The 16,942-nt window shown below is 41.8% G+C and overlaps 1 protein-coding gene across 7 annotated transcripts in view; it reads left to right on the forward strand.

The window, feature by feature from the left end:
- Positions 1–16,942, forward strand: part of FRMPD2 (FERM and PDZ domain containing 2) — a 126,100-nt gene that overhangs the window by 49,276 nt on the left and 59,882 nt on the right. For all 7 annotated transcript variants that reach the window (XR_010135213.1, XR_008669024.2, XM_031015537.3 and 4 more), the window contains 3 exons: positions 1,251–1,425; positions 10,309–10,456; positions 11,128–11,266. Coding sequence is in view for 5 of the 7 variants with exons in the window: in XM_031015537.3 (XP_030871397.3) it covers positions 1,251–1,425; positions 10,309–10,456; positions 11,128–11,266 (462 nt within the window). In the remaining 2 variants the exon portion in view is untranslated. The remainder of the gene's footprint in view (positions 1–1,250; positions 1,426–10,308; positions 10,457–11,127; positions 11,267–16,942) is intronic.

The raw sequence follows: 16,942 nt of genomic DNA on the forward strand, positions 1-16,942 counted from the left end.
GGCCTGGGCAGCCCTCTCAGGAAGCAGCTGGGATCTCTGCAAGGGAAAGAAGCGGGTCAGACCTGCCTCCCAGCCTTCCTGGCTCTCGCAAAATCACCTTGGGAAGCTTTACTAGATATTGATTTCCTAGGCCTTGTGCCAGACTGACAGAACCATCTTGGGAGTGGTCCCCTCACCTCTCAGGTGACTCAGGTGTGCAGCAAGTGTAGGAACCAAGGTGGCGTGGAGTATGCCTGTGTGATCAGCCCTGCCCAGCAGCACGTGTGAAACCCCCTCCAACAGGGTCCTCACATCTGCTCTGGACCCTGGAGTGCATAGGCTGCCCCTGGGTGCCAGGAGTGTCAGGGTATGACCACAGGCATGGTCTCGATGGCACTAAGGCCACATAGGCTAGTGTCTGTCCATGACTGCCTTCTAAAGAGAACTTCCTGGGGGAGGTCCAGGCTGGGCTTTGGGACATGGGGATACTCAGGAAGAGCCACAGACAAAGGCTCCAGAGCCTGACCTGACAGATCCATAAGAGTTTGCCACGTGGGGAGGGAGTGGAAGAGCCCTAGGGGCGGTGGGTATCATATGTGCAAAGACACAGGCAGAATGACCCAGGCGGCTGCCTGGTGATGAACTATCCAGGAGGCTGAACCAAGGCAACAGTGGTCTGGGTGGGGCTGTGGTGGGAGATGAAGAGGCAGAAGGCAGACTTTGGAGGCTCTTTGACTCTGCCGACCCATTTCTAGAGTCTAGGTAATCCCCTTGCTCCAGCTCTGTCTCTTCATTGGATCTGCACCCACCCAAATTTTCTCTGAAGTTTAGAATTAATTAACCTGTGCTCTGCTGGGACCTGGGGAGACAATGTCAGATCGACAGATTGATCCAGGGCCATATGATTCATTGATGAGGGCCCTGGGTGACCCTCTTAGGAAGCAGAGCCCAAGGGGCAGCTGGGATTTCCGCAGGGGAAAGACATCAGTCAGACAGGCCTCCCAGCTTTCCTGGCCCCTGCTGAGCCTGGCAGAAGGCTCAGATTTGAGTCCAGTTCCTGCCTTACAAACTGTGCAAACCCTAGGCAAGACTCTTACCATTTCTGAGCCTCAGTTTCTCATCTGCTGCATAGGAATTGTAAATATACTCATCTTTTAGAGTTGTCAATTAAATGAGACAATGTGTGTAAAGTGCTTAGTACAGTAACCAGCACACACTAAAGGCTCAATGATTTATAATTGTAGTATAATTGATACTATTGTTGTTTTCAGACCAAAAAAGGGAAATCCTATTTGGCTCTCAGGGACCTCTGTGTGGTCCTGCTGAACGGGCAGCACCTGGAGGTAAAATGTGATGTCGAATCAACAGTGGGAGCTGTCTTCAATGCCGTGACATCCTTTGCCAACCTCAAGGAACTCACCTACTTTGGCTTGGCGTATATGAAAAGTAAGCATCTCTTGGGCAGCTCACAGCTGGCCTGGTGCCTCTGGTAACTCGGGTATCTGGGTACCTGAGCTCTGTTTCTTCTGGGAAAACTGTTTGAGACTTGGGTGCCTCCCTTTGTATACCTAGACATTAGTCAGCATGACGAGGGCTTCAAGTACTCATGGATAAAGCATCAAGCAAGTGCAGAAGGTTGTCAGGAAATAATGAGTGTAAGATGTGGGTTTCTGTGGCTTGCTGGATCTGGTTGATTGATCTCAGGGCACTGAAGTTAGACAAACAAGCAAATGTTAAAAGCATTTCCATCTAATGATGCAGGACTAATGGGGACTTAGTACCCTGACCCTATGAGCTAATTAAGATTCCATTCTAAATATCCAAGAAAAAGGGTTTCTATACCCTCTTCCCTCTCTGATGTTCTATTAGAGACTCTTTATTTCTGCTGTCGACCTAAAATGACAGTGGAGAGAGACAGGCTCTCCAAAAAATGAGTTTATTTGGGAATTAGCAGGAGATTGCAATCTAGGATCCACATGCCATAGTGAACTATAGATGCATCTAAGGAGGTTGGACAAGGGCAAGCCTTTATAGACAAAAGAGAGAAGTACATGTGAGTTGTTTTGAAACAAAAAGGTGATTAGTTCCGAGGGCTTATTTCAGGAGTTGACACCAGTTCATTAGTGAAAACAGTGTCAGGCAAGTGTTCTTGTGTGAGTGGCGAGCTGTCCTTGTGTGGCTAGCTGTCCTTGTGTGGCTAGCTGTCCTTGTGCTGCTGGCTGTCCTTGTGTGACTCATGTAGCAAGCTGTGGTTTGGAAAAAAGTTTCTATGGTATTTTTCATTATAGGCATAGAGCATGAGTGACCCTCCCTTATGGCCTCCCATCTCCATTTTAGTAGGGTTAAATATAAGTGACTTATTTTGGTATTGATGATGTTTACATTTCTCCCTTTCGATCAAGTTATTGCTCTGAAAGCATCACTGCTGGATCATCCTGTGGTTAGGTTTTGATTGTTCCTCGGTGCTGGGATGGACCTTTCCTGGTTGTTCTACTCTCACGTTGAAGGGAAATGACCAGCAAGTAGGAGTTGATGTAAAAACGTCTTTCAGCTTCATTTAAGCAACATGGAGGTTTGGAAGGAGTGGCTCTGAGGCTAAGTCTGTCTGGAGTTCATTGTTCTGTTTCATAGGTGTTGGTTGTCATTTTGAAGCACTAGACCAGCGTTGGGCATTTTGGTGAACTCTCTATGTAGCCTGCACATCAGGCAGGAGACTTGTTCCTAGAATTTTACATTGAGTTGTTGTCCAGCTTCAGTTTATAGGGCTTTAGGAACAGAGCAGTTCTTGTTCTTTGTTCTTCAGATACTGAAGGAAGCAAGAAGAATTCAGGGTCCAATTCAGTCTACAGGTAGATTAGAAACACACAAAAGCAATGAACAGGGCTACAGTCAGATAACAGGTGTAATACAATTTTCACCTTCCTTTAGAAGCATAATTTCTTTTCTACTGTTACCCCCATTTTTACTAAAGATAATCACAATAAGACAAATTTGTTTACTAAGTAAGTTTAGCCTCATCAAGTTTGGCCTTGATGCATAAGTGCATCAAGAATAGTGGTTGACCACGTAGGCTCCTTTGAAGCTTGTTCTGCTAGAACTTTTGATAAGAATCTCAGCCTGACTTTTAAAAGTCTCTCAAGGCTAGGAGGCCAAATCAAGACAAACCTCAGTTTGGCTGAAGTAACTTTATGTGCATTTTCAAATATGACATCCAAGTCAAAGCCTTAGTAATATAACCAATTTTAAATATTGTATCCTGTTATAAAGAGAGCATATTTTTATTGAACTTATATAAATAACTATATTATCATAAAAATAAGAATGCTTATGGATAGTTTTAGAATTCTGGTTGGATCAGGAAGGGAGAAAAAGCAAATATTTTAATTTTGTTCACAAGAGTATACTTTATTGTATTGTTGTAAACTATAGATAACATACAAGGAAAAAGTTTCCTTAAATCTAGAAAACAAAACATTTAAAGAACCAGTGAAATTTCAAGTAAAAATTATAAAAACCCATTATTCTTTTTCATCCATTCATTCAGCCTCATGTAATTAATTCTTGTTCTGCTTGATCTTTGTTAGCAGTTTCACAAACTCGGTTTCTTCTTTAGTGTCCTGGACATTTTTCCTTAGTCCAATGGTTTGATCTTGAAGTTATCAGAAACCTGTAACTTGTCAGAATTCTTTCCATCATTTCTGTGAACCTCCTTGAAGAAAAAGCAATTTTTGGGCTGTAGCTGATTGCAAATGCGTTTAGAAAAGTACCAACACCATAACATTCCATGGATGATAAGGACTTAGAATGGCCATGGTTGAAAATCTGAAGAGAGTTTATTATAACCAGCAATTTACAGATAAATTTCATTGTTTCTATGGCATATATCATTTTAACATAATAACCAAATATTATACTAAGACATATCGGAATTCTAGCAATTTTGTACAATTTTAGGAACATTTATATCAAAACTATATTTATAAATATAACTTAAAGATTTGGCACCACTTATTATTGGATAATGTTTCCCATGCTTTTTAACATATTGAATAAACCCAATTAGTTTAACACCTCTTTTACAAGGTGAGGGACATATTCTTTGTTGCTTCCAAGGGCCCAGCTGGAAAGACCCAAAGTAAATTCAAGGTCAAAAAGACTCAATTTAGAATTTGATTTTGGGAAGCTGTCAAAACTGTCAAAAGGTTTAAAACCCTTGATCAAAGTAGAATCACTGGTCACTGTAAAATAATTGTCATTCATTTAACCAGAGTGATAATTAAAATTCTTCAAAAGGCAAATACATAATGGTCAAAACTTAGCTCTTTGAATATTGAGAAGATCACTTTTTTAAGTCATAAAAGAGCTAATAAAATACAGCGCAGAGCACAAGAAACTATTTTGATAAAACACAAAATTTTTGTTTTCTAGGCCAATTACTAAAAAGTTAAGGAAAAACATATTAATATTAACAGCAGAGGCTAATACTGCAATATAACTTTATTTTATTAACAGAGAAGACAAAATAATAGTTTTTCACAAGTATGCTTTTGATATTAAGGCTCAAGTTTTAGAAAAACATAAATAAATACTTTTCTTCTAATTTTAATTATCATGATCACACAAAAATTTCTTTCATAATATTCATCTTCCATAAACCTTTTGCAATTTTCTCAAACCATTTATAATGTTCTTATTCAGTTTTATTGATATCACTTTTTTCTTTATTTATTTGTTTTGAAGCAATCCTCAACTAGCCTCCAACTAGAGAAAATTACTTTTTTAAACAACAACAAATAAAAACACATTCTCATATCTTCCTTTTAACTTTTCTCACCCAAACATATCTTACATTTTTGTACACTTTGTATACAGAATTACATATAGTAATTGGAATTTAAAAACTTTTGGTAACTTTAATTTCTAGTGAAAACCAGAAAACTAGAAAGTAAGCAATCATAAACTGCCTTTTACAAATTTGTGAAAACATTATTTTATAACACCTAGAAATATATGCTCCCTCATAGCACATTTTTTCAGTGTAGAATAGAGCATTTTAATTAACAGACCCAAATATCTTTTGTTCCTCTACAATGAGGAGACAAAAGTATATAAGCTTAAACTTATGTTCAACAACTAATATTTCAGCATAATAGCTTACTTGGAAGTGGTCTATTAAATGATATTCATCATTTCATTTAACTTACTATAACTGTAATGTTTTAAGTAACCAAAAAGATTTTATAAACCATTTTAAGTAGATATATCTTATAAAACATAATCATTGTTGAAAAGCTTACTTATACTCTATTTCATTTATATTTACATTTATTAATTCGCTCGGTTTTAACAATTATGTTTGAATTGTTTATGAAAATTCCATAAGACATGAAACAAATGTAGTCATTATCTTAAGTTATTTTTATTGTTAGTAAATCAGGCAAGTATTAAAAAATACCACAGAAGCAAAGTACCTAAAAGTTAAAACATATGGCTTTTTTTAACTCTCTTTTTTCATTGTCACATTTGTCGCACATCAAGCAATTTATTTTTACTGTATGTTTTATTCTTAGGTTACATTTACAATTTTACCATCTTAAACATACATACGCTTTTGCTTGATAAATCCAGATAGAAGAAGTCGTATGTCTGTATTATGTTTAATGTTGACAAGTCTCCAAACATGACTATTTTAATTGAACCAAAAAACTTAAACTAGCTTCTATATTTATCAAAAATTATACCAGATCACCTGAACTCAAAAAACATTCAGGTTAGTTCTGTTTTTCTGAGAAAATAGTTAATTTATAAAAGTGTTTATTTTCTTCCTTCAAGCCAAATCTTCTTGCATGTACCAATAGGACAGTTGTTCATGATGAGGGCTCTCTAAAAATACTTTTAGATACAAAAGTCCAAATATCCAAAGGTATAACCACTTCAATTGTGACTCAAAGCCAATAAGCCTTTTATGTCTTAACCATGGATACGAGAGGCTTCCACAAAAAGAGCATAAAAAATGCAGTACCCCCCTCGAGATCCAACATCTCTCCCAAAGACGAAAAACAAAGACCTTACTTGTTAACAAGGTAGTGGAGGTTGAAACAATTGAGACAAATTCCCCTGGGAGCTGGCACTCTGGGACATGGAGACGCTTCATGTTTCAGACTCCTAGCCAGCTGGCTAGCCATCTGATGCAAACCTGACAGTCTCCACCACCCAGCTGGTGGAGACCAGAGAAGATATCCTCACTGGCTACAGAGCTCTTGAGACATAAAACAAGATGAAAGGAGAGTCTTATTGTAACTTTTATTCTTGTGGTAAATCACACAGAAGACAGAGATTAAAAAAAAAAAAAGAGCGATTTCTGTCAGAACCTAGAACCAAATTCACAAGAGTCACAATTCAGAGAACATCCTTACAAATGTTTTTCTCCTGCCAATTCAAATTTAGAAAAGAAGGGACAAGAAAAAACTTTTACCTTCTTCTCTTAGCTAGGCACTATCCATAGATATTTGGGAAAGCTGGCTTTGGAAAGAATCCCCACCTTTTGCGGGCTTTTGTCAGGCCTCTCAGCATCTCATCCATAGGCTGGAGTGAGTGGGGTGTCCAGCCTGTTAGGGTCCCATCCTCATTGCCAGAAACTGTAAGGATGGAAAACTTCCACTTCTATCCTTTATCCTCACAGGCTCCAGCTGTGTCTGAGAAATAAACTAACATAAGAAAGATCAACAGGAGAAAAGCATAATAAATGTTTTATGTGGCATGGGAGCCCCCATAAGAAGATGAAGACTCCAACAAATTAGTTACTGGGTTGGACAAAAAACAGTTAATTGTGAAAATGGGACTAAATTATGAGGAGGCTTAAAAGATCAGAGTTATTCCAACAAGGTCTGTATGGTATTCTGTGTCTAAACTTCTTGTCCTTGAAGATAAGGATGTTGCCTTTCCTTCCAGGAGAGGGAGGATGACTATCACATGGGAATTTCATCTTCTTTAAGAAATAACACAAAGGTCAAAGTGGCCAATTTGCACCTGCTCTTAAAAGTGCGCTTAAAAGTGCCTTTAATTTAATAGCTGATAGGCCCAAATGGCATATTTTAACTTCTTTATTCCACCCATCTAGAACTTCCCTAGAAGATTCACATATTAAAAAATGACTTGGTGGTCATGGAGAGAAGAATTAGATTAGTAGCTGAGCAGTTTGGAAAAAAGAGGAGTTCGGCTAGAGGAAGACAAAGAGGAGGAGGAATTGTAGATAGGGGAGGGAAGGTTCTGGAGACAAATGAGTCTCAGCTAGCTTTGAGATATTTGCATTAAGGCATTTTTGAGTCCTGAATGCGTTTTGAAGCCTCAAGATGCCGATTGAAATATGTGCCCCATTCAAACTGACCTTATAGCTGCAGTCTTCTAATTTTAATTCTAAGGAAGAAACAAGCTTGGGCAGTTCAAATGATCTCCATCTGGCCATTGGAGCTCTAAATTATCTTTGGTATAATTTGTCCATAAGCTTAAAAATTCATGGGGTGAATTATGTTTGGAAAGTCTATGTGATGCCGATTTAAATTCTGTGCACAAACAACCAACACCAAAAGAGTACACATCAGAAAGGATGCCAAATCCCCTACAAAAGTGAAACCAAAAGAATACTCAGAAGTAGGACCATGTCCTTCAGACCTATAAAACCGGATCTCGAATCAAGTCAAAGCAAGCCAAAACGAGGGTGCTCAAATCCAAGACAGAACTTAGCACCAGCAGAAAGATGATTCCTGGAAGCAGAGAGCACAATGGGCTCCAGTGGGCACTGCGCGTGTTCTGTGGTCACTGGTATGGGAAAAGGCTTGTCATTTTTGGATCCCACATCTCTAACACCAGGTTTTGCCAACCTAAAATAACAACAAAGAGAGACAGGCTTTCCAAAGAAAGAGTTTATTCAGGAATTAGCAGGAGATTGCAATCCGGGATATGCATGTTCTAGAGGACTACAGGTGCATCCCAGGAGGCTGGGGGAAGGGGAAGCTTTTAAAGACAAAAGAGAGAAGTACATGTGAATTGTTCTGAAACAAAAAGATGATTTTTTTCTAGGGGCTTATTGCAGGAGTTGACATCAGTTCATCAGTGGAGACAGAGTGTCAGGCAAGTGTTCTTGTGTGAGTGGCTAGCTGTCCTTGTGCGGCTGGCTGTCCTTGTGCGGCTGGCTGTCCTTGTGCTGCTGGCTATCCTTGTGTGACTCATGTAGCAAGCTGTAGTATGGAAAACATTTCCTGTGGCATTTTTCGGTATAGGCATATGCATGAGTGCCCCTCCCTCATGGCCTTTTGGCTGCAGTTTATCAGGGTTAGACATAAATGACCTCATTTTGGTATTGATAACTTTCACACCATTACTGTAAATACCATGTTGCCACAGCTGGATTTCTTTAACCACTGTGTGGAGGCTGAGCTGGGATCACACTGGCCTTCTGGCGAAATCCTCTCTCTCCCAGCCCATCTGGCTTAGGCGTCATATCTCAGTGTTCCTCTATTTTCCCATTTCCAGTAGGAAAAGCTCACGAACTTGTATGATTATTCTTTGTACCAGGCAGGGCTGGTGAGAGCATGTTCTTATCCCCATAGTTCTCATCAGACCTTCTAAAGATCTCTCTCACAAATAAGAACAACTGTTATATGCTTTGATGTGATCAATTGATATTTGTTCCACCTTTCGTAAACTGTGAATACAGGTGTCTTTAGGAATTGTGTTGTTATTGATCTATAAAATGCAATCTAATCCAGTGTGCTTGCATTGTGAGTGCACCTGCACTCACAAATCCACTTATCTCCTACCTGCCTTCTCCCAATCAGGTGGCCATCCTGAGCCCCTCCCACATGGACAATTCTACACCTGCCTAGCTAGGGTCATCTTGGGGAAATCACTCAAGGGTTTGGAATCACTACCTCCAGGGTTTGGATATAGACCAACTTGGGAGGGTTTACCAACCAACCTTTGGTGGGGAACTTCCTATCTCTTGGGGAGAATTCATCCTAAGGGAAGGGTGAGTCCAGTGTGGGGCATCAGATTCAGCAGTAAGGGCAGAGGCAGGTAGCAGAGGGGATGGAGATCTGAGTGTGGTGTGGTGACAGCTGTTTAAATCCTGGACACCCCCTCCCCACCCCAGCATGCATAGGCATTGGGAGAAGAGGTTGGTCACCAGTTTAAAAGTTCTGCCTTCCAAAACTGGGCAGGACTCCTGTGCCCAGGCAAGCTGCTAGAGAATGCTTTGGGCTGAAAGGGTGGAACACTGAGAAGGAGGAGCCACTTTGAGTGTGTGGTAGAACGGGGCAGGGGCAGACCTGCAGCAGTCCCCAGGAGTGGCCGAGGGCACTGGAGGGGTTGAGCTTTGCTGTGAAGAGAGCAGAGGGGTTGGGGAGGGGCCTTCAGTGGCTGGGGCTGATTCAGTCTCCCTCCCAGGGGTACTGGAGGACACACTTGCCAGGATTTGAAGTCCTGAGCTTGGGTTGGTGGAATTTTCAATCTGGAACCACTTGGGTCAAAGGGCAAATTGACTCCACTTACACCATGCCTTAGGCAGCTCAGGCTGCTCTAACAAAATACCACAGAGGGGATGGCTCAAAAATAGACCCTTCTTTCTCACAGCTCTGGAGGTTGGAAAGTCCAAGAACAGGGTTCCAGCTGATTTCCGTTCCTGGTGGGGTCCTCTTTCTGGCTTTCAGAGGTCTCCTTTTCACAGTGTCCTCACATGGCTGAGAGAGGAAGCTCTGGTGTCTTCCTCCTCTTATAAGGATGCTGATCCCATCATGGGGGCCCCACACTCATGATCTCATCTAAATGTAGTTACCTCCTAAACACCCCACTTCCTAATGCCATCAGATTGGGTGTTAGGGTTTCAACATATGGATTTGGGAGGACACACATATTTGGACTGTAGGATTCCATGGCTGGGGAGGAGGGGGTTGGTACAGCTGAGGTGGAGGGTTCTGGCACATTGCACAAACTTAGTCAAACTCCTTTCCTTGGTTTTCCATTTTATACCCATGAGATGATAGCTGAAGGCAGATATTAAGCGACATCTTGTAAGATAAGATAACTAACGGTATTTTCTCCTCTTGGTGCTGAGTTTTCCTTATTTGACCCTCTCCTCTTTGTCTGCTCCCTCTTGACACCTCACGACCCCAACAAAGGTTCCTCGCTACCAGGTACGCAAAGACTTACCTCCCACTCCTGCACTCACCCAGCTCGTGTGTGACACTCTGGGTAGGGCTTAGGGCTATGAGTCTGAGAGATGGTGCAATCCCTACTGCTTCTCCTTCCACACATGCTCTATTTCCATTTCAGGCAAAGAGTTCTTTTTCCTGGACAGTGAAACCAGATTGTGCAAAATAGCTCCTGAAGGCTGGAGAGAGCAGCCTCAGAAGACCTCCATGAATACCTTCACACTCTTCCTGAGGATAAAGTTCTTTGTCAGCCACTACGGGCTGCTCCAGTGAGTGCTGCAAACCTGTTCATTTGTTCCTTAAGGGATTTATGTATGTCCAGGCTGACAGAGAGGTAATGGATCGACAAGTGCTTTGCAAACTGTAAATTACATACAAATAACAATAGCTATTGTGGTTGGTTTTCTGTTGATTGGATTCTGATCAAGATAGAACAAAGGAGGAAAATCAGTTTTTTATGCAGGCACTAGTCAGAATGAGAATATGCCCTTTTGTTTCAGACATACTCCACTCAAGGTCAAAATTCTCTGTCTGTGACCCCAAAATGCCCCCTCACCCCCAACACACAACTCAGCAGCCCAGTCATGAGGGTTGGAGGACAGAGACATGGGTTTGCAGTTTGATCACTGCTTCTTTATTTCTTTGTTTATTAGAAACACCACCGAACTGGTTATTAGCTTCCTCACTCAAACCAGAGCAAGAAACACCTCTGTAAGTTTGTGTGAAGTGACTGGCATAGAGTGGCCCTAAACGAGGGGCAGGAGGCATGGTATAAATGCAGGAGACCACACTTGTCTTGCTGGCATTGCCTCTGAATTCTATTGAGTTGCATCTCGTCTTCCCTACTTTTCCAACTTCCCACACTGAGAAAACTCACTGGTGCTAACATTCTCCTTTTCCCTTAGCAACCCAGCCCTTTTTATTGCTACTTCTTTTCCAGGCACAGCCTGACAAGGCACCAGTTTTACCTGCAGCTTCGGAAAGATATCCTGGAGGAGAGGCTGTACTGCAATGAAGAGATACTGCTGCAGCTGGGGGTCCTTGCCTTGCAGGCTGAGTTTGGCAATTACCCTAAGGAGGTAGGGTTGAACACCAGGGGCCTTTGTGTGGGGTCACTGGAAAAACAGTTACAGGATGAGGGCATGTGTTAGTAATGTGGAGACTCTGCTTTGAGTATTGTTAGCATCTACCAGCTAGATTGGAGTAAAGTACATTTATCCATCCGTCCATCCATCCATCCATCCATCCATCCATCCATCAATCCATCTATTCATTGATTCATCCATCCACTCATCTACCTATTCACCTGTCTATCATTCCATCCATCCATCCATCCACCCACCTACCTATTCATATATCCATCCATCCATCCATCCATCCATCCATCCATCCATCCATCCATCCAACCATCCATCCATCCACCCACCCACCCACCTATTCATCTATCCATTGATCTATCCTCCCATCCATCCATCCATCCACTCACCCACCCATCTACCCATCCATCCACCCATCCATCTACCTATCTATCCATCTACCCACCCAGCCACCCACACACCCATCCACCTATTCATCCAGAAAGCATTCACTGAGCGCTCTTTGCTAGGCTCTGGGAGGCACAAAGATGAATAAATCCAGTTTATACTCAGTAATATAGTTCTAGTCTAGTTCTAGTCCAATAGGTACCTCCTAAAGACAGTAATTTACTAATTTATTGAATTCCTATCATAATCACCATCATCAATAGTAATAGCCAACCTTTATTTTTAAAATTTATTTATATTAATTTATTCATTTTTTTTCAATAGGCTTTTGGAGAACAGGTGGTGTTTGGTTACATGAATAAGTTTTTTAGTGTTGATTACTGCAATTTTGGTGCATTCATCATCTGAGCAGTGTACACTGCACCCAACATGTAGTCTTTTATCCCTCATCCTCCCAACCCTTTCCCCAAGTCCCCAAAGTCCATTGTATCATTCTTATGTTTTCGCATTCTCATAGCTTAGCTCCCACTTATGAGTGAGAACATATGATGTTTGGTTTCCCATTCCTGAGTTACTTCACTTAGAATAATGGTCTCTAATTCCACCTAGGCTGCTGTGAATGCCATTATGTCATTCCTTTTTATGGAATGAGTGGATAAAGAAATTGTGGTGTATATATACATATACCACTCATTGATTGATGGGTATTTGGGCTGGTTCCATATTTTTGCAATTGGGAATTGTGCTGCTATAAACATGCGTGTGCAAGTATCTTTCATGTATAATGACTTCTTTTCCTCCGGGTAGATACTCAGTAGTGGGATTGCTAGTTCAAATGGTAGTTCTACTTTTAGTTCTTTAAGGACTCTCCACACTGCTTTCCACAGTGGTTGTACTAGCTTACATTCCCACCAGCAGTATAAAAGTGTTCCCTTTTTACCACATCCATGCCAACATCTATCATTTTTTGATTTTTTGGTTATGGCCGTTCTTGCAGGAGTGAGGTGGTACCACATTGTGGTTTTGATTTGCATTTCCTTGATCATTAGTGATGTGGAGCATTTTTTCATGTGTTTGTTGACCATTTGTGTATCTTCTTTTGAGAATTGTCTATTCATGTCCTTAGTCTACTTTCTGATGAAATCGTTTGCTTTTTTCTTGCTGATTTGTTTGAGTTCTTTATAGGTTCTGGATATTAGTCCTTTGTTGGATGTATAGATTGCAAAGATTTTCTCCTCTTCTGTGGGTTGTGTTTTTACTCTGCTGATTGCTTCTTTTGCTGTGCAGAAGCTTTTTAGTTTAATTAAGACCCATCTATTTATCTTTGTTTTTGTTACATTTGCTTTTGGATTCTTGGTCATGAAGTCTTTGTCTAAGCCAATATCCAGAAGGGTTTTTCTGATGTTATCTTCTCAATTTTTATGTTTTCAGGTTTTAGATTTAAGTCTTTGATCCATCTTGAGTTGATTTTTGTATAAGGTGAGAGATGAGGATCCAGTTTCATTCTTCTGTGTGTGGCTAGCCAATTATCCCAGCACCATTTGTTGAATAGGATGTCCTTTCCCCTCTTTATTTTTTTTTTGCTTTGTCAAAAATCAATTGATTGTAAGTATTTGGCTTTATTTCTGGGATTTCTATTTTGTTCCATTGGTCTATATGCCTATTTTCATACCAGTACTATGCTGTTCTGGTGACTATGGCCTTATAGTGTAGTTTGAAGTCAGGTAATGTAATGTCTCCAGATTTGTTCTTTTTGGTTAGTCTTGCTTTGAATAGTAATAGCCAACCTTTATTAAAAGATCGCTATGTACCTGGCATTTACCTAGACATTGTCGATTTATGTTAACTCACTTAGCTCTTGCAGCAACATTGTAAGTTGGTGTGATAATATCATAGAGTTGATATTATCACTCAATTTTCTAGAACAGTGATCTGAAGTTCATGTGGCTAGTACATTGTAAAGTCTAAATTTGAGCCCAGACATGTTACTCCAAGGCCAATACTGATTTTTCTGGGATACACTCTTCTCAAATGGCAATTCTAATCTTGGCCAAGCCCTTGCCCCTGCAGCAGAATCATATGCAAGTTTCTTTGATTTAACTGCCAATGATAGTCCTCTGTTATAATCCTCAGGGAGTTAATAGTGTTAGTAAATTGTTATTTAATTTTCAAATGCCTATTAATAGGGAAGGATTATGCTAATGTATTTACCTACCTAATTATGATTTAAAATGGGGACACAAGGCAGGAAGGAGAAACCAACCACTTGAGCTGTTACGACAGCAGTGTAATTTTGCTGTCGGGGTTTATGAAGCACTTCCCTCATCTCTTGCCCATGTTCTGGATGAAGGGAAAGGCTTGGGAACGGACCTCAACAGAGACCAAGCAGTGTGACCCAGCAGTGTGACATGATATCTGAATGTGGAGTCCATCTCTGGGTGTATCACTAGAAGCAGAGAGGAAGTAGCAAGGGAGGGGAAGTTTCCACCAATCTCTTCCCTGGTGACCTCCCAGCCAGCACGCTGGGCTTTACCTTGGAGAGCACTCACCACTGTCATGTGACAAAAGCTGGGTGCCACTGGGGAATGCTTAGCTTGGAGAAGAGATGGTCTTCTTCAAGAGGACTGCATGAAGGAGGAATTCACTGCTAAAAAAAAAAAAAAGAAAGAAAGAGATGTTAACCATACGCACTCCACACTTCTGCCCCAGAAATCTTCAAAAGGACCTTTAAATCCTTGAGATCCTAAGAACTGGCATGTTACTGAGCCTTTGAATGCCCTTTCCCATAATGTCTGCACATCTGTCTCAACCTTATATACCTTTCAAGGCCAGTACCAAGCCCCCTAGAGTTCCTGGCCCCACAAGTGGACCCTCTGGATACTTTTTAGCATCCTCCCATACCTTTGGCCAGCACAGGTGATTGGACAGCATTCTGTTGACTAGAAGTGATAGAAAATCAAGCTCAGGCTGGCTTGAATAAAACATGTCATTTATTGCCTTGCAAAACTGAAGGGTTCTGGTTCTTTCTCAGCCTCCCAGCATCCCTGTGACAAGCTTCCAGCCCAATCACTCTTACTTTGGAGCCTGAGTGATAGGAACTCACATGATGTCAGTAGGACTTGGGCTTCTTGTGTCTCTGAGCTGTGCTCTCCTCTGTCACATTTGCCTTTCATGGCTTTCCAATTCCACTCTCCAGGTTCCAGCCATGTGCAAGAGAGAGAGTCTCTCCCTTGGAAATGGCATGGAAATCCTAGGCTTCTGTCCCATTGGTGCTGATAGAGTCATGTGCCCACTTGAAGCCAATCATTGTGTAGGGAGATGTTATGCTTTGATTGGTTAGACTTGAGTGTAACCCCATGGTCACCCTAGGAGGCAGGGATAGAGCTCACACTGCAAAGTGCATAGACTGAGAGGGAGGAAGGATGGTTTCCCATTTCCTGCTTCAAAAAGAAGGTGAATAGTCACATGTGGCCAGAAATACATGTCCACCACCAGTGGGCACTTAGTGGTCAGAGATGCTACATCATTGGTGAATAAAGGAGCCATGTTTACCTAAAGTTCTAGTCTGCTACATCATCGGGGTCTGGCCTTATGTTATAGGCTGAGTCTTGAGCCCCCAAATTCATATGTAGAACCCCTAATTAACAGTATTTGGAGTTAGGGCCTTTAAAGAGGTGATTAATTTGAGATGAGGCTGTTAGGGTGGGCCCTAATCCAATCTGACTGGTGCCCTTATAAGAAGAAGAAATTTGGACACACAAAGAAACACCAGGGAGGCACAAGTACAGAGGAAAGACCATGTGAGGACACAGAGAGAAGGGGGCTTTCTGCAAGCCAAGGAGAGAGTCCTTGGGAGAAACCAAACCTGCAGAAGCCTTGGTCTTGGACTTCCAGTCCCCAGAACTATGAGAAAATGAACTTCTATTGTTTAAGCCCCCTAGTTAGTATTTGTTATGGCAACCCTAGTAGATTAGTATACCCTGAGTCTGAGAAGGAGGAACAGTAGCCACCACTGGGTGTGGACACCTTCGCAGAGTTCTGTGTCTTATTCCTCATAGGGTATGTGGGATAGAGAGGGAGGGCTGTGAGTGACCTCGGTTATAACTTGCCTGCCTTGGTTCTGGAACTGGATTAAAGAGCAAGGACAAGCCCAACAGTTAAAACAGTGAGAACAGTGGGTTGTAAAATTTTTTTTGCCACGTCCCATGGATAAATGGACATTAAAACCCAACATGCACACATGTATATAGAACAGAACTGAAGCAAAAACCTCAGGAAATAAGGAGCATCCTTTCTATATGCAATGCACATTGATATCTCCTATTATATTCTCATTCGTTTTAAAAATGCTGATTATGGGCCCCTAAATTGATTCATAGCTCACCAATTGGTTACAGACTGCGGTTTGAAAACACTTCTCAGATTCTCCCAACATTGTCTTGCTTTCCTCCCGGTACAGCTTCAGAAGGCGCTGCTGTGTCCTGGGGTCTTCAAAGTCCCTGTGTATTCCCTCACCCTGCTGGGTTTTTGTTCACAGCATTTGTCATCACGTGGGATGATGAATTCATTTTATTGGCAATTAGCATAGAAAACACCTGAGGGTAAGGGTGTTTTTGTCTGTTTGGTGTAGCCATTTCTCCAGCACCAAAGCAGTGCTTGAAGCACAGGGAGTTTGTTCAAGAGCTGTGAATGAATGGAGTTGAAACTCCCGGACTGGAAGACACTACAGATAACAGTAATCCATCAGAACATCAGCAGCTGGCTTGTCAGGGGACTGTAGTTCAATTCCCCTCTGTCCCCTCTCCTGGGACTACCCTGGTCCATGGAGACTGGAACTTCACTTTCTGTCCCTGACACTGCCCCAGGGAGGCAGTGTCTCAGAGCTGGCCTGGCCCCCTTAACCTCCTCCCTGCCCTTTTGACAATCCCTGTCACTGCTTACCCTTGAACTCCTTCCTGCCCTCAGTACCCAGGCCTGGGGCCCTTTTCATGCCTAGGCCAGCTTCGGGTGGTGCTACATTGGGGAGTCCTGGGAGGAGGGTGCTCTAAGCCAGGAGTGTCCCTGTGAATCAATTGACATTCTTGCTGTGGCCTCTGGTTCAGTAGCTATATGGCCTTGGCATGTTTTCTCTCTGAGCCTTGGCTTTTTCATTTGCAAAATGGAAAATAATCATCAATCTCTTGCAAAACTGCTGTAAGGGTGAAAGATGGCAATTCATGTGTGGTATCTAGCATGTGACAACTGCTGCTTGCAAGCTTTCCTTCTACCTCC

Source organism: Gorilla gorilla, chromosome 8 (assembly GCF_029281585.2).
Source record: "Gorilla gorilla gorilla isolate KB3781 chromosome 8, NHGRI_mGorGor1-v2.1_pri, whole genome shotgun sequence".
NCBI classification, from domain to species: Eukaryota; Metazoa; Chordata; class Mammalia; order Primates; family Hominidae; genus Gorilla; species Gorilla gorilla.